This window comes from Penicillium macrosclerotiorum, assembly GCF_028827735.1.
Source record: "Penicillium macrosclerotiorum strain IBT 26536 chromosome Unknown utg000006l_segment0_segment0, whole genome shotgun sequence".
Lineage (NCBI taxonomy): Eukaryota > Fungi > Ascomycota > Eurotiomycetes > Eurotiales > Aspergillaceae > Penicillium > Penicillium macrosclerotiorum.
The window spans coordinates 3618888-3636857 of NW_026643085.1; the positions used below are offsets into that span (position 1 = coordinate 3618888).

Consider the following 17970-nt stretch of genomic DNA (forward strand, 5'->3'; position numbering starts at 1 on the left):
TATCTGACCTTGCTGGAAGAGGTATATTCAAGATAACAGTTTTTACTAGCGTTATTTTCAAAGAGTCGACCGATTTTTAATATTCTCAGACTTCTTTGAACAGCTTTTTTAACACTACTCTATATGAAATGGCCCGCAGAAGGTCCGTCACAGACTCGTCATAGATTTCGCTTTTCTTAATTATACGTAGTCTATAAGATAAGAGATATTTAGCTAGGGCTAGTCAATCTTCATCGATCTAGCAGAAGCTGTAGTATAACGACTCTATTAGTGATATGGATCTCCCCTCCACGTCGGGTTAGAAGCAGCTCTGGCACCTCACTTATGAAGGTTTAACATACCTATTTCTACGAACTCGGTGATTTAGATATCCTCGTAGGTCTAGGAGAAGCTGTAGCGCGTCTTTTGAAAGATCAAACATAGTTGCCTTACAGACCTCATTGGTGATTTGGATATCCTCTCCTCGTCGATCTAGGAGAAGCTGTAGCGTGTCCGTCTTAAAATTCCTAATAGCACTGATAAGAACCGTCTCGGTAATTTGGATATCCTCTCCTCGTTGATCTAGGAGAAGCTCTAGCACCTTATTTGAAAATGGATTTGACGCAGCTATATTAACGACCTCCTCGGTGATTTGGATATCCTCTCCTTGTCGGTCTAGGAGAAGCTGTAGTACCGCACTTGATGGATTCGACGTAGCTATATTAACGATATCCTCGGTGATTTGGATATCCTCTCCTCGTCGGTCTAGGAGAAGCTGTAGTACTGCACTTGATGGATTCGACGTAGCTATATTAACGATATCCTCGGTGATTTGGATATCCTCTCCTCGTCGGTCTAGGAGAAGCTGTAGTACTGCACTTGATGGATTCGACGTAGCTATATTAACGATATCCTCGGTGATTTGGATATCCTCTCCTCGTCGGTCTAGGAGAAGCTGTAGTACTGCACTTGATGGATTCGACGTAGCTGTATTAACGATCTCCTCGGTGATTTGGATATCCTCTCCTCGTCGGTCTAGGAGAAGCTGTAGTGCGTCTTTTGAACGATTAAACGCAGCTGTATTAACGATCTCCTCGGTGATTTGGATATCCTCTCCTCGTCGGTCTAGGAGAAGCTGTAGCATAGGCGTCCTAAAATTCCTAATAGCACTGATAATAACCGTCTCGGTAATTTGGATATCCTCTCCTCGACGGTCTAGGAGAAGCTCTAGCACCTTATTTGAAAATGGATTCGACGCAGCTGCCTTAACGACCTCCTCGGTGATTTGGATATCCTCTCCTCGACGGTCTAGTAGAAGCTGTAGTACGTCCTTTGAAGGATTTAGCGCAACTTCGATGACTAATTTCTTTGGGATCACCACGAGAAAATCCCTTGATCGGTCAAGCAAAAAGGTTGCGACCGGTACTAGGCCCAATATACAAGCACAATAGAACGCTGATTGATTTTCCAACAGATGATGACTTCGGTTTGTGATATTTATATGATAACGGAGCCAAAACAGCCTATTTTGTGTATCACAAAGTTGAGCCATTTTGCTTATCCAATCTTCGCGCATGTTCATAGTTTGTAAAGTCTGTTCTGTATGATCTATCCAATGAGTTGCAGAATAGTGCAGAAAGGCCTCGTTGGGTAAGCAAGCTTGGAGAGCAGGAGAAGATCGGTGATCCACATTTTGAAAATCTTTAAAAAGCAGATATGTAATACATATCTTTGAGAGGGCCAGATGGGCTTCCTCCAGGCGGATTGAATGTCTCCATATGCTTAGATTCTCACTTTCTCCTGCTTGGCGGAGTAAAAAGTCTCGCGCTGTTTGGTGGATCAGATAGACACGCGAGTCGATTACGCTGACAAACAACCCGCATGCGTGGCGTATCCACTCTCTCCTCTTGTCAAGGCCTTCAAGGTCTAACTCATCAAATGAGGTATGATTGGGTTGAATTTCCAGAGCAATGTCGATTTCGGACAACTTCAGAGGACGGCGTGCTGCAACGATGATTTCCAACAGCCTTCTTCCATCTGCCTCATTCTCCTCGTCACAGCGTCGTAATATGTCTTCGTAAGCCTGCTCAACACTTCGAGGCAATTCATTGATTTGTTGTAATAATTTCCTTTTCGTAGAGCCAAGCCTGCTCTTCAAAGAATCTAGTGTGATGTGGAGCCAAAGATAAGTTGAATTCGGAATTTCAGAAAATCGGTCCTTCAACGCTGTCCGAATCTCATCGTCAAGATGTCTTTTATCCACAATCTCGTCCACCTTGGCCTCCATGACAACATTGATCTCCTGGCTGATTATATGCACTTTACTCTCTGCAGCCAATTGAATTTTTGGATCGCGATTGATTATCTTCGCAAAACCCCACTCGATATCCCCGTACGGACGGCTAGTGACGATGAATTTCAATTTGGAATTCTTTGCTCCGACCCGTTTTCCTTCTGAAGAAGTCAGATAGAATCGCTCCAGCTTCTCTAGTAGTTGATTGCGATCTGGTTGTCGACATTCGTCCAGAGCATCAATGATGCAGATTACATCCTTGGTAGAATCGGATGCAGCAGATATCCACAAATCCCATAGGGCGCTGGAATCCAACTTTAGTTTGTCCTTATGCTGACGTACTTGGAGCTCAGCGTGCTTTTGGAAAAGACTATTCTGATCGTAAAACAGCTGGTGTAAAAGTGCACAAATCGCTGTGGCAAGATTGTCTTGCTCTTCATTTTCTTTGAAAAAGAAGTAGCAAATTGTGGCTGACCCATCTTCAACCAGTCGATCGTCAATTAAGGCCCTCGAAAGAACAGATTTGCCTTGCCCAGGACCTGCCGATAGCCATAAAAGATCATCATGGCTGCTATTCTTCCATTTTGGAAAGATTGGATCATCCAGAAACCATTTACATGTGTTCTCGACCCGTGGAGGATTGATATCTTTGTGCACTCGATAAGGGGATGTATAAAAAAAGTCAAAACTTATGTTTGCGGCTCACATCAGTTAGGGTGGTAACACAGATCATGCGACTGAGGTAGTTGGATTAGAAATGACCTGCCTGAACCGGAGAAGGAGATATTTGAGATTGTCCCAGAATTTGAGTTCGCCAGAAACCCCGAGTTTGTGCCGCTGTATGTCGTTTCTTCCATCTCTCAAGTGTTAGACAATGTTGCTTACTTGTCAATGTCTCAGTGACGGTCCATGCCGCAGAAGGAGGGGCAATCACATTACCCCTTGTCAGGTGACTTTCCTGTATGGCACAGCATGCACGTTGGTTCATTTCAAAAGCCAAGGGGAGAAAATATCAATAGAGAGAATATTGTGGTATCAGACATCCACATTATTGTTGAGGGAATGGGGGCATGGGGAGTCAAATTTGAAGAATAATCCATTTGGTATGGACATATGGGCTGGTAAACAGCTTGGAAGTACGAAGCCTCTTCGATCCACTGTGCAATAGGTAATAGTAGACGGGATACGTGAACTTCTGTATAGGGGCGGAATTGCCACCTGTGGAGTCTAGCCTTTTAATCCCAAGTAGAAAATTTACTAGGAGATAATGGATTTCACTTCAGCGGGGGTTAATTGCCACGAGTGAAGCCTGATCACGGAGGAAATTCGGTAAAACCCACTGAAGCTCTTGATTTCTGATCGGCCAGAGACGTACATTAGGTAGCATTCTAGCATAAATAGAGCCCTGTGAAACCTCTTCCTCCTTTCGTTCGATTACCCCCCACACACTCAGCAAGATGCATTTCAAGATAAGACTATTATTGATCGCCTGTGCAATTGCTGCAGTGGCTTCAGGCTGGGACAACGAGGTGCCAGCGCAACGATCGTACATGTATGTTGGAGGACGGTATATTCCGAATGGCGCCGGCGAACATGTCTTCACAGATCAGATGTACGTGGAAAAATTGACCCCAGCCACCGGGGTCACCAAGCCGTATCCGATTATCTTCATCCATGGACAAGCTCAGACAGGCACAGTACGTATCAAACGAACCCCCCTTGGCTCCTTTCCTGGAGGCTAAACGTGAGACTGGCAGAACTGGCTCAACAAGCCTGATGGAGGAGAGGGCTGGGCCTCCTATTACCTCTCTCAAGGATATGCATGCTATATTATCGACCAAAAATTTCGCGGTCGCAGTGCCTGGTTCCCTGGCAATGGGACGCTGAGCACCTATAGCGCTGAGTTATTGCAGCAGCGCTTCACGGCCACTGGATTGTATAACCTCTGGCCACAGGCGTCCCTGCACACCCAATGGAATGGGACAGGAGTTATAGGCGATGCAATTTTTGACAGGTATTACTTCTCAACGGTTGAATTCTTCAATTCTGCTACGTACCAGCAGTCGACCGTCCAAGCTGCGGGTGCCGCCCTGCTTGACATCATCGGATCCCCAGTCATCCTCCTCTCACACTCCCAGGGTGGAATAATGCCTTGGCTTATTGCTGATATGCGCCCTAAACTCGTCCACTCCATTGTCTCGCTTGAACCAACTGGTCCTCCCTTTCAAGAAGCCATTTTTAGCAACACTCCCACGCGCGTCTATGGGCTTGCTGACATCCCCCTTACATACTTTCCTGCCGTGACTGACCCCGCCGTGGACCTCGTGAAACAAGTCATCCCGTCCAACACGTCGCTATACTCCGACTGCGTTATTCAGGCTGATTTGCCTCTACCCAGGAAGCTCATCAATCTTGCTCAAGTTCCTGTCTTGGTCCTGACGACTGAATCGTCTTATCACGCGCAGTATGACTGGTGCACCGTCCGGTTTCTGCAGCAAGCCGGCGTCTCAGTACACCATCTCCTGTTGGCAAATATCGGCATTCATGGAAATGGACATATGGTGTTCATGGAGAAGAATAGTTTGGAGGTTGCTGCTGTTCTTCAGAAGTGGATGGAGCGGATGTAATTTTGTGAGATGCGAAATTTTGTTAGGTAAAGCTGAATCGTAGGCAGCAAAGGGAAGAAGGGGTCTGGTCTTGAATACCGGCAAAATTGAATAGCGAAACATTAAGAATACAATATATAAATTAACACAGAGAGTAAATGGACAGGTCCTCTACTTGCTCTTTAGATAAAGGTCTTTATGGATCTCATGGTGTCACTGAATGCCAACTATATTGAGCCCTATATTACCCTGCAATATCGACAACTTGAAATCGTTCACTCTCTTTTGCCATGGTGATACGCCTGTGAGGGCTCGTTTCTCTTCATAATTGAGCTCTCTTTGCAAATATTCAACAACACTTTTCTTTCTCGGCCCATCAATCGCGAGAGATGAAGAATCTTTTCAATCTGAATGAATTGTGACTATCAAAGCTCAGACAAGATGTTTCCTAATTTACTACTTTTTCGAGAATTTGAGGTAAATTTAATTAGGGTATTTCGAAACTTTCTTTCTATTAACTGGCAATTGGCTTCGTTAACATCCAAATAAAGGATTTATCGCTCTTTTGAGAGCCTCCGATGCGTCGAAATCAGCGGGAACATTGATATGATCGTAATCTGTCGAGTGAAGAGTAGGATTAAATGCATGACCCATGGTCACTAAGTGAAGTTGATTTATGGTAAAAATAAGGTTTGATTCATTGGAAAGAGCTCATAACGTATTTCACTATCTTTCCGCCCACACCAACATTCCGCCCACCCTACCAACCACTACTTTTTGAAAACAATATTTTTCCACCATAACGCCATATATTTAATTCAACTATTTGCTAGGGCACTGGGTAATCTTATGCCCTATATTCCCACATCCAGAACACCGAAACACACGCTTGGTAGTAGGCTCAGCGCCTATAGTAGGCTGCTGAGCAAGCTCTGTATCATCGTTTTGAATAGCTTCAACGCTTGCTGGCAACGTTGAATCAAGAGATATAGATTCGCCGACCGTAGGATCTTGCTGCCTAGATATCTGGCGATTAGACCGTGTGCGTTTTTGACGCTTCTTCTCGTTGAATTAGCGTAAATCTTTAACTTCCTGTGCTAGAAGCGCTCCGCTATGCATCGCTAATTGGCACCCTTTTATCAATTGATCTAGCGCTCTCTCTGTAGGGCTTCCTGGCGACCGCGAGCGCTTGCCTAGTAGAGCTTTGATAGATAAAGCTTGCTTGCTAAGCTGCTTAATCGTATATAGCGTAGTAGGCACGAAAGCGCTACTCCTACTACTAGGCCTGCTTGCTGGTAGTGTAGGTGTTCGAAGCGATATATTAAGCTTCGATAGGACTCGGTCGGCATCTAGCGGAACTAGGCCGGCGCTGGCGAAGCTTGATTGTATAGTGCTAGGTAGGAAGGTTTCCTGGCGTGCTAGGGCGTAGGCTTCTAGGAAGTCGAGCTTGTCGATATGGTTATATCCTAGGCGAGTTTGAGCCTCAATTAAGCGACCGTATGAGCGTTTTAGGATAGCAAAACATCCTATATCTAGCGGCTGCAGAAGATGTGACGAATGCGGTGGCATACAAAGTGGTATAACGTTATTTTGCTGGCAGATTAGGTCGAATTGTGGTGTTAGATAGCTTCCATGACTATCTAGTATCAACAAGCGATATTTGCCTTGCGTACGACTAGTAGTTGCTGGTATAAATAGCTTCTCTAGCCAACGTAGGCCTATATCATCGGTAGTCCAACCGTTCGGTGATACTTCGATTCGCCAGTCTTTCGGTAGGTTATCAAACCAGCTAGCAATCCAAACCTTCCCTTTGAATACTATACACGGCGGAAGCGAGTAGCCGGTTGCCGATATAGATTCAATTGTTGATACCCACTCCCGATTTCCAGGTTGTAGTAGAGGCTTCCGACCGTAGAATTCCTTTCGTGTAACAATTTTAGCTGTAGATATAAGGCCTATTGCAAAGCTAGTTTCATCAAAGTTATAGATATCGTTTGATTGGATCCCGTTTTCATTAATCGTACGCTCTACTAGTCTAAACCACGCGCGTAGACTAGTAGGATCTTCGTTTTGTGCACGTTGATAGTCGTAGCGTTTAGAGAATCGTGTACGAAGCTCTGATCGTCGTTGAATATAGCGTGTTACCCAATTAATACCGATCGAAGAAGACTGGTTATCACCACGCGTTGCTAGTAGAAGATTTGCTATATCTTTAATATGCGAAGGCCTAGGGGAAGCACCACGCGTATCAAGCGATAGTATCCACTGGCAAAGCGAATCCTCTTCTTCTTGTGTCAATTTATAGCTATTTGCGCGTGTCTCCTGGCGATTTGACACGCCTAATATACGCGTCTGTAAGGTAGAACGGGGCACATTGTAAACTGTTGCTGCTTTGCGTATAGATAGGGTTGCATCATTTTGAATAGCTTTGATAGCGAGTAGTATCCTACCCTCCCTATCTGGCGATTTTGAGCGTTTTTCAGAACGTTTTGGTGGCATAGTGCATAGTGGAAGATAGTAGGTGGAAGATAGAAGACGCGTTTTGGATGGGGTGGCCAGCTCGCTAGTGTGGCCAGCTCGCTATTAGTGCCTTACACCGCCCCCCAACCCTTCCGGGTTGTGGGTGCGCCACACAGTAACCCAACTTCACACAGTAACCCAACATTTTTCCTATTTCCCCTATCTACTACTGCATCCCACTAGTATCTAGAAAGAAACCCTGCCTGTTCTGACGTGCTTCCTCTGCTCTATCTAACGATGCCTGGGATTCCTGTGTAGGTTCTAGTGGTGGTGATGTTCCATACGCTTTCTTCCACTGCTTCCTTACCCGCTTCCGCTCTGCCTCTGTTTCCTTCTCATTTCTTTTAGCAATAGAACGATTTGCATCTCTAATAGAGAGTACCCCTGTTTTGCTAAGCGGTGTTTTAACCTGGCGCTTGGTGATTGGGCGCTGTAGTGGTTGTTGAGCTTCCCTAATCTTGCGAATAGTATCGTTCGCTAGATTTAGGTTCTCTATAGCAATCTTGTTATGATGAAATAACCGGTCAAGATTGCGTTGCTGCCTAGGTGTAAGATCTTCTTGTTGATATCTAGCAATCTTCTTTTGATTCTTCTCTAGATCCTGTATAGATCTAGGCGGCGATTGGTCGATACTAGAAGAAGATATAGGTGGTGGTGAAGGTGTTGTATAAAGCGGTTGTAGATCTGGCGCTGTAAGATCTAGGTAATCTTGGATAGGAAGGCTATTAATAACCTTTCTACTATCGACTGGATAGATCCCTCGATCTTTAAACGATTCACGAATGATTCGCTGGCTAAACGCTCTATTCCGAATATCACCGATTATTCGAAGAAAATCTGATCTTCCGATAGGGCTTCCACCCCAAAACGCGTAGTCGTTATTCGCTAAGCGGAAGTGTTGCTTATAGCTTAGAAACGGTTTACCGTCTAGCGGCTGGCAAAGATGTGTAGTATGTGGTAGGAATCCTATAGGTAGGATATTATTCTCTTCGCAAAGGTGTAGGAATTCGAATGTAAGATGCGAACCGTGACCGTCGAATATTAGGATACGTTTTTCACCTGATTTCGTACGGTCGCATGTTGATTCTATAAAGAATCGAAGCTATTGAACTGCTATACTATCGGTTATCCAACCGTTTGGCGATGTAGTAATAGTAGTTCTTGGTGGTAGGTCGTCTGTTTGATTAAACCAAGATTCTATAAAGATACCGTTGCCTTTAAAGATAAACCAGGGTTCCATCTGCCACCCGTCGGCAGCTATACACTCGATAGACGTAATATTTTCGCCTTGGTCTGGCTGAGGAAGGTCTACTACCTTCCTACTACTACTAGTAGTAGTAGTAGATATAACGTTTCTAGACCTTCCTTCGCCTGGTTGAAAGCCGCATTCATCAAAGTTATAGACTAGACGTGCAGGCGTTGTCTTCTTGATCGTTTGGGCTAGTAGATCGTACCAGTGCTGTAATGCTGCTGGATCTTCTGCTAGTATTCGCTTTGATTCCTTCGTATACTGCTTAGTAGGCCCTAATTGAAGATGTTTAGGAAGCCTATTAATAAAGCGATACGCCCACATCTTGCTAACCGACGGCTTCCCGACGCGTTGGCATGCACGATTCGCCCACGCTTCTAGTATCCTAGGAGTGATAGGCATATAGCAATCGTTCATATGTTGAATCCAGCGAATCAAGGCTTCTTCTTGATAGGGTTCTAGGGCATAGCCAACCCCCTTTTTAGCATTCCTAGGCCCTGTTCCACGTTTAATGCGATCGTATAACGTATGTTTATTAACGCCATATTCGCGTGCTAAACGGGCGATATTTGGCTTCGCAACGCGTGATGCTGCTAGGCAGGCCTCAGCCATACGGGCTTCATCGAATTTAGGCATATTTTGATGGTGGTGTTGGATAGAGAAGTAAAAAATAGGGTGTTTAGGAAAATGTTGGGTTACTGTGTGAAGTTGGGTTACTGTGTGGCGCACCCACAACCCGGAAGGGTTGGGGGGCGGTGTAAGGCACTAATAGTGAATTACGTTAGTGATCACGCGATAATAGTAGTAATATATACCTCCTTAGGAATTGGTGAGTGTCATGCTAGGAAGATTAGAATATACAAACGATAAGCTAGAATAGAGTAAAAGAAATACATAGGAATTACGAACAGTAAATTATGATTAGTTAATCGAGGATGGAAAATTTTTTGAAGAAGACACAGATGAGCTACAGCCACCTGATGTGAAAATATAATTTAATTTTTCAATGCAAAAGGTACCGCTTCATCACCATTGACATCAACGATTATTTAAGATCATACAGGGTTATCATAGCGGCAGCTAATTTGATTTGGTCCAACGTTCTCGCAATACACGAGCAGCAGCTTTTGGACGTCGATCTCTGGTAAAAATACCTTTCTTATTCCCATCCACACGGAAGATCTGAGAAGTTGTCTGAAAATCGGCAAAGTTCCAGACGTGTTCTCCAACAACAGCGTCGATACGGTCATGAACGCGATGATACATCTCCAATAAGCGAGCTTGATACTCTTCGCTCCACGGAACCTCATTGACAGCATGGAGGCCTGATAAGCTGTCGGCGCCATATTCCGTGATGATTGTGGGTTTGCCAAATTTATGCTGCCAGCTGGACAACTCCTCATATAATGCTTCTTCTGCCAAGTCCAAATCACCAGTGTGTTTATACCAACCAAAGTAACGATTGAGACAGATCACATCGAACATATTGGTAATCAAATCTCGGTCCACTGGGTTGAATGCCATATTAGCGAAACATATCGGACGGCTTGGATCGAGTTTCCGCGTAAGTTTGACCAAAGGATCGAAGTACTCTACCGCCCCAATTTCACCAGATGCTGGTTCATTCGCGATCATCCAGAGTACCACACATGGATGATTCTTATCGCGAGAGATTAGTTCACGTAGCGCCTGTTTATGGGCATTCTGAGTGTGCTCATTGATAGTGTCCGGTGAAAATGTAGGCGGTGCTTTGTTTCCGAGAATACCCGCGACAATAGCCAGGTTCAGTCCCACCGCAGCTGTTTCGTCGATCACCACGATTCCATGTCTGTCGGCATAATCCAATACTTCTTCCGCATAGGGATAATGTGACGTCCGGAAGGAGTTGGCTCCGAGCCATTTCATAAGTTGGAAATCGTGGACCATATAGGCGGGATCGTGCCCCTTTCCACGGATAGCCAGGTCTTCATGTTTTCCAAAGCCGGTGAAATAGAATGGCTTGTCGTTGATCAAAAATTGCATACCAGAGACCCTCACGGAACGTATCCCAGTTGCCACTCTGTAGACGTCAAGCACTTCGTTGTCACCGCTGTTCAGGAGCTCAACCTGGAGTTGATAGAGGTACGCTGCACCGGGCTGCCACAGGTGAGCAGAATCAACATCAAGGCGGTTTTGTCGCCCACTGCTCTGAGCTACAACTTGTCCCTCCTCATCAATCAAGGAGATGCGGAACTGCTCTGTGGATAGAGTTTCACTGGCAATGATTTGATAATTGACGATACCCTTTGTTTGGGAGACATCGGTGGTGACCGTGACATCTTCAATGTGCAACATCGGGACTGAATAAAGCCATACCGATCGCGCCAGACCAGCATAATTGTAGAAGTCATGTTGATAATGCTGCTTTTGCTTTCCGTTGGCTAGTGTCTCGACTTTGCCTGGCGGAATAGTTTGGTTGGTAAGGACATTGCTGACAGCAATAGTCAGGCGAAACTCCTCCCCTGCAGCAACAAGATGGCTTATGTCCACCTCAAATGGGGTGTAGCCACCACTATGCTCAGTCACAAACTGGGAATTTACAAAGACACGGCCATGATGAGTGGCTGAGTCCACGCGAATAAAGTATTTCCCGCCCGTCCAGCCTCGCGGCACCCTCACGAGACGCTGGTAGTACACCCAGCCCACATGGTCACGAATCTTCGTATCGACGAAGATATCATTGTAACTGGCTGGCACGGGTACCTGCAGCTCAGGGCGAATAATCCGGGTGCAGATGTCATCTGAATCGGTATCCAGAGACCCAAGAGCAAAGTTCCAGATGCCATCCAACGAGATGAGCTCTCGGGAAGCAGTTGCCTGTGGTTTGAGCATCCTAGAATTCAACGAAATGGCAATAGCTGTTCAAATGCTTTATAATTAGGACTATCTGCATCGGAGAAAAAGGCTTTAAGTAATTGTGAGACCGGCAATTCATAGTTGTCGACTTTGTCGGCTTTTGAATCCTGGGGATAAAAGTATGTGGCGTCGACATTTACGACGCCAGCTCGGATATTCCGAGCATCCGAGTCGGGATCCCCAGGTACCCCGACTTTCACAACAGATTGTCGCAACAGATAGTCCCTTTCATCACTATGGGCTTTTTGCATGGTAGAAAACATTTGCGCCTAGTACAGAATCGCAATCCACTACTTGTACGCTCACATCATTTACTATATCTTGCAAACACCCACAGCCCAGAATAACGACAGAAGCCTCTTTCTCGGGAATTGAGTGTTGCTCGGAGAAACGTTGTGTCCAGTGTCCTCTTCCCAGCACGGAAATGCCGAACTAAAATCCGCTTTCTATTGGTTAGATTCATACATAGATCTGGTGGAACGGCCATCGGCTATTGAGCAAGAAGTGAGGTAGGGTAGGTTATGCCACAAGGATTTCCCCATGGGGTCGGGTTTTGGATAATTACTCCTGGGTCTCCCGAAATTGTATAAATCCAGCCCTTGGAAGCAGCAAGAGTTTGATGTGTCTCAACCCGCTGTTCACTTTCCCCTACTACACTTTTTCTAAGCTGTTGTCCCAAATTAACTTACGCGCCATATCATTTATGACAGGATGTCCGAAACGAAAGACTCCGAACACAATGCAACAACTCATATAGAAGATGGGAGTACTCTTCCTGTAACCAAAGAGGAATTTCAAGATGCGTTACAGGAACTCAGTGATAGCGAGATGGCTATGAGCACTTGGCAGGCAGCCAAGGCCCACAAACGCATTCTTATGTATTGTAAGCTTCCAAAATCTGAAATTCTGGCATATTATGGAGCGTCGTGCATTTTAAACCCCCCAGAGTAGACAACTAATCTCTCATGTATTAAGCTATGGTCCCATTTCTTTGCGGAATGGCATATGGGTATGATACTGTTGCGAGCAGTTCAACTATTGCGATGCCCTCCTTTTTACTTTCCTTCGGAGCAGTGAACCCGGAGACTCACTCGCTTTATGCCCCCTCAATTTGGAGTGCTTTGTGGACTGCAATGGCCAATCTTGGACAAGCGATTGGATCATTTGCTATCGGACCCTTGGCTGAGTGGATCGGGCGTCGGTATGCAATCGTGTTATTCGCTGTGCTCTCGTGTGCTGGCGTCGCTGTTCAGTTCACAGCAACCACCCGGTGGGCTCTTTTAATTGGAAAGATGCTCAATGGAGTTTGCAGTGGTGGTATCATGGCTTGTGGAACAACCTATGCAGCCGATGTTAGTAACCTTGCTCTTTTGCTCCCGTATCTGCTTTACGCATCCCCCTTTGATCGCCTGGCTCGGCTATCATGTCAAGACGAAGCTAAGATTCTTTTCTCAGATTGCTCCTGTCAAGTTGCGAGGGCCAATATTGCAGGGTATTGTTTTATTTACTGTCGCCATGCAGGGCACTGCTCTTGGGATTGTGCGATCAATGGTCACCAATACAGCGCCGATCGCTTGGAAGGTCGTGTTTGCCATCCAATGGCCTGTAGCTGTCTTGCTGTTTTCTGCCCTGTGGATTCCTGAGTATGTCAAGACTCTCATCGCTAACCTCCATTGGCTGTCAACTCTAAATCTCTAAATCAAATATTAATTCAATTCTGACAATTCATCAGGTCTCCGGGGTGGCTCATCTCCCAAGGAAAACCTGAAGCGGCACGCCGCTCACTTATCCGACTATATGGCCAGAATGACACTATCGATCTTCGACTTCAATCTCTCCAGAATGTCCTCGCTGCAGAAAGAGCACTTCAGACCCACGATAAGCCATCCTTCGTCGAATGCTTCAGGCCCGCCAATCTCAAGCGCACGCTCACAGTCTGCCTGGTCATGTTCGGCACGGGCCTTCTGGGCGTCTCATTTTTGAATCAGAATACTTATGTCCTTCTTACACTTGGTCTTCCTGCCGTACATGCTTTTGATATCGGGGTCGGCGGCTTCTTCCTTGCCTGTGTAGTGATTGTGATCTCCTGGCTTTTCACCGACGCCATTGGCCGCCGCCGGCTATGGCTGATTGGTGTCACCGGTACGATCCTGGGAATGGCCACGATCGGAGGTCTGGCATATGTCAAAAATACAGCTAGCCTGTGGGCCATCGCTGTGGTCATGTAAGACATTCATCTTTCTTTGCCTTGCGATTGAATACCTCTGTTCTGGTTGTGCCTGCCAAACTTAGAACAACTTGTTAATCTCATCCCCTCACAGGAATCTTCTCATCCCATGGCAGGTCTACACTTGCACCGGTATGGCTTGGACAATGACCCCGGAAATCTCGTCGTCTCGCCTTCGACAGCATACCCAATCCATAGGGTTCCTAGTCCAGGCGGTATCAAGCTGGGTTTTCCATATGATCGTGCCATATATGTATAACACCGATGCTGGGAATCTTGGTGCCAAAACGGGGTTTGTTTTCGCTGGTCTCAGTGCCGTTTTGCTTGTTGCGTCGTGGTTTATGATCCCCGAAACGGCTGGTAAATCTGTAGAGGAGATCAATATGGCCTATCAAGAGGGTGTTACTCCACGGAAGTTTGCCAGCTTCCAACTGAGCCCTGAGTCATGAGTGGTGTTCACGATGTTGACAGATGGTTTTCAAAGAACGAGAAGATTCAATTCAGACGTAGGCGGGAGGTGATAAAGAGCAGTGGGAAGACCGAATAGGGGTTCAATCTCGGCACGCCTTTTTTTGACGGGGCTCCAGTCACTTGCTTTTACAACCTTTACAACTAAGAACCCGTTATGAAGCGACTCAGACCTAACTCCCGCAACGTAAGCTTTGATACGTAATAATCTGCATGCTTTTTTGAATTTAGTTGTAAATCTAAAGATGTATACCCGCGTTACAGGTATACTGAAGGGCAGAAAAAGAATGAGAAGCCCGCAATCCTAACGAATAGCCATAAGGCAGGTTTTAGAAGGGATAATAATGCAGCTAGGTCAGGCAAGGTCGAAAGTCCAATCATAATCATAGCATGCGCAGTCCCCAGATGTCTTCTTTTCAGTCCCCGGAGCCCCCGGCTACAATCCCTCAGAAAAGAGGCATCTTCGGGGAGTGCTAAACCAACTTGATCTAGTGGATATTGGTACGCGACGTGAACTTCAAGATAGGCGCTTATGGAACCAACGCTCAAAGCATAAGCTCCACAATTGTGGCTGGGAGAGCCGCCATTTGCTTGAACGCGATATGCGGGATGGCCCGGATAGATATGCAAGATAAGATAAGAACGCCTGGTGTTGTTTGTGTTCGGCAGGGGCTAGTGCCTACAATTTATCCCCAATGCAGACATGCTAATTAAACATTTCATCCGCTTTAGTCTTGGCTCATCTGGAGTCCCCGCAGATATCTCGCTTCGCTGGAACCTAATGAAGGTGATATTTCTTATCTCTCTACTATGATAACGACAGATATGAATTTGATGGCACTAATTGTATTAATAACATCGTGGTATTACACCCTAGTATAAATATATAGTGAGATGAGAATCGCATCCGAATCACAAGGAGCACAGAATGAGAACCGCCGCTCGCTTTAGCCCGGCAGCTCTGCTGTCTCTGCTGTCCACAATCGTTGCTGCTTCTAGTACCCTCAAGGGCCAAACCATTGAGGTCAACGGCAATTCTTACTATGTGTCGACGACTGCGGTGACAACTCTCGAGATTCCTAGTGGCCAAGTGCATCAGGACAATGGCCTCCTCCCACTCACTGTTATTCGAAGTGATGTTTCAAAATTAACGACCGCGGTTATCAAGGACATTGTCAATGCCTACCAGACGAACGACGATGTTTTCAACACTGGCTTCCTTGAAAGTAGGCAATCTCTTCACCTAGTTACCAGTCGAGCAAACACATAGCTAATTGAATTAGACATCTTTGTCACATATAATGGCACTGGTAAGAAGCCAACCGAGAGTGTCGCTCTGCCTTCCGGTTGGGGGAACAAATTTCTTGGCTTCTCTGCCGCATATAGCACAAAGAAGGCAACCACCTCCTCGAAAAATATCCCCCCCGGGCCGTACTTCTTGGACGCGGCTACTGGGGAAGTGTTTGAGGCCTATTTACTGTACTCTGATGTGATGGGATCCTTCACTCAAGGTTTATATGCGGTGGGGGATGGCTCCTATGACGTACTCCCAGCGAGTCTCCAAGGATACGCGTCCCTAACGATCGGCGTTCCATCTCGCCTATATTTCACCAAGACCAAAAAGCAGCCTCTGGCAGGAGTACGTCTTGGTGTGAAGGACCTGTATGACATCAAGGGTGTCAAGACTGGCTGCGGAAACCGCGCCTATTACGAGACATATGCCGCTGCCAATACCACTGGCCCGGCTATTCAGTCCTTGATCGACGCTGGCGCAGTCATTGTAGGGAAGATGAAGACAAGCCAGTTCGCCAATGGCGAGACTGCCACCGATGACTGGGTTGATTACCACTCCCCGTTTAATGCGCGAGGAGATGGATACCAGGATCCTAGCTCATCCTCTTCCGGCCCTGGATCTGGCATTGGGGCGTATCCGTGGCTGGATATTGCTATTGGCAGCGACACCGGTGGCTCCATTCGTAACCCGTCTCAAGTGAACGGCTGTTTTGGAAATCGCCCATCTTGGAACCTCGTGTCGCTAGACAATGTTATGCCCATGTCTCCTCTCCTCGACACTGCTGGATTCCTCACTCGTGACGCAAAATTGTGGCAAACTGCGTCCGAGGTGCTCTATGCAAGTGCTAACTTGAAGTCCTACACCAAGTACCCTCAAACCATTAAAACGATCGGCTTTCCTACCAGCTCTTCTACAGAGGCTTATGGTATTCTTCTTGACTTTGTTTCCAGCCTCTCCTCCTTTCTAGACGACGCCACTGTGTCTACTCTGGACTATGATACCCTCTGGGAATCCACCAAACCTTCAAGCGTGTCCGCTGATACGACGCTGGAAACCATGTTAAACATCACTTATCCCATTCTCATCTCGAAGCAGCAGTACCCTCGCGTCGCCGAACCACTCTATACCGACTATGCTGCCGCAAATGGTGGTCGCAAACCTTTTATTGACCCTGTTCCTCTATCTCGCTGGAACTGGGGCTTGGAATACCCCGAGTCCCAGCTGCAGACCGAGATCCAGAACAAAGATACCTTTACGGCCTGGTGGAACAGTACAGTCCAAGTCTTCGACTCAGAAACATGCTCAGACAGTATAATTTTATATGTGGGTACGGCTGCGACGCCAACATATCGGAATGTGTATCGCAGCATGCCCGGCATCCCAAGCGGATTCTCGACCTCTCGTATTGCGAACTTTGCAGGTGTTCCTGACATGGTCGTGCCCAGTAAGTTTGCCCAAGCCTGGACACTACTAGATTAAAGCCTCTTACAACGTACTGACTATGGTTGAATTAAAGTTGGCCAGGCGAAGTACAATTCGAGCATTACGGGGCAGGAGGAGTATCTGCCTGTGGCTGTGGACTTTATCGCGCCCCATGGCTGTGATCTGATGATCTTCAACCTTGTGAACGAATTGGTGGCGGCGGGCATTGTTCAAGAGCCCGTTACTGGCTCGACCCTCTATGGCGATGGGACAATTTATTATCACTAGATTCAAAACCTGTCTACATATAGAATTTACTACTTATTTTATTTACATGATGCGATGTTAAGTAGTGTACGTAGAATGTCTTGCGATTGCTTAGTCTGAAATATATGAATGCTTGCTAGGTAGTACATACCCCAGTCTTCCACGTCTATCGGGCCGGTACAAAACCAGCTCTTTTTCAAAAGGTACACAAAAGTCATAAAAATTTTTGTGTCACTGTGCAAACGCGTTGTTCGTCGTTACTAAAAGTATTAGCGCTTGCAGAGCTTTTTTGTTGCGAGATCTATAGTTTCTATCTGGTCGTTATGCTTTAAGTACGAAGAGCACACCCCCGAAAATGTTATCTCAACATGATATTCGAGATTTCCTAGGACTGGCTGACTCATTTATTTGACACCTGTTTAAACGGCCGGGTTTCTTGTTTCAACTATTGACATAAACAGGGTTGAGAAGATCGATGTGCTAATGACGCGCATGGGTAGCCTCGGCGGTAGCGCCTGTTGACTCACCTCGACCCGTGCGCAGAGGACATGTCTTTCTCACCACGGAGGGAGACACTCTATTTTTTTCAATATCCCCAAATTTATCGCGATAATCAACCATATATGACTGATTCACCAGTTGATTTGGCGTTTCCAAGCTAGGGCTCTACAGCGGGGCATCTCCCCCTCGCTGCTCCACCCGAAGAATTTCTCCAGAGCTCCCGTCCGCCACAGCGAAACAAACTCCCCG

At 46.3% G+C, this 17970-nt stretch overlaps 5 protein-coding genes across 5 annotated transcripts; 3 read left to right on the top strand and 2 right to left on the bottom strand.

Annotated features, from left to right (window-relative positions):
* Nucleotides 1-85: 85 nt before the first annotated feature.
* On the bottom strand, nt 86-3260 carry N7462_006581 (ankyrin; the record flags this gene model as incomplete). The annotated part of the gene is made up of 3 exons (XM_057078299.1): nt 86-191; nt 342-2928; nt 3158-3260. The coding sequence occupies 3 exons, from the start codon at nt 3258-3260 to the stop codon at nt 86-88; spliced, it is 2796 nt and encodes a 931-aa protein (XP_056933879.1).
* A 469-nt stretch (nt 3261-3729) lies between these two features.
* On the top strand, nt 3730-4899 carry N7462_006582 (alpha/beta hydrolase; the record flags this gene model as incomplete). Its single annotated transcript, XM_057078300.1, has 2 exons — nt 3730-3969; nt 4030-4899. The coding sequence occupies 2 exons, from the start codon at nt 3730-3732 to the stop codon at nt 4897-4899; spliced, it is 1110 nt and encodes a 369-aa protein (XP_056933880.1).
* A 4828-nt stretch (nt 4900-9727) lies between these two features.
* On the bottom strand, nt 9728-11518 carry N7462_006583 (glycoside hydrolase family 2 protein; the record flags this gene model as incomplete). The annotated part of the gene is made up of 1 exon (XM_057078301.1): nt 9728-11518. The coding sequence occupies one exon, from the start codon at nt 11516-11518 to the stop codon at nt 9728-9730; it is 1791 nt and encodes a 596-aa protein (XP_056933881.1).
* A 735-nt stretch (nt 11519-12253) lies between these two features.
* On the top strand, nt 12254-14218 carry N7462_006584 (uncharacterized protein; the record flags this gene model as incomplete). Its single annotated transcript, XM_057078302.1, has 5 exons — nt 12254-12425; nt 12518-12894; nt 12998-13185; nt 13275-13766; nt 13864-14218. The coding sequence occupies 5 exons, from the start codon at nt 12254-12256 to the stop codon at nt 14216-14218; spliced, it is 1584 nt and encodes a 527-aa protein (XP_056933882.1).
* A 947-nt stretch (nt 14219-15165) lies between these two features.
* N7462_006585 (uncharacterized protein) lies at nt 15166-17241 on the top strand (the record flags this gene model as incomplete). Its single annotated transcript, XM_057078303.1, has 3 exons — nt 15166-15463; nt 15521-16975; nt 17048-17241. The coding sequence occupies 3 exons, from the start codon at nt 15166-15168 to the stop codon at nt 17239-17241; spliced, it is 1947 nt and encodes a 648-aa protein (XP_056933883.1).
* Nucleotides 17242-17970: the final 729 nt, after the last annotated feature.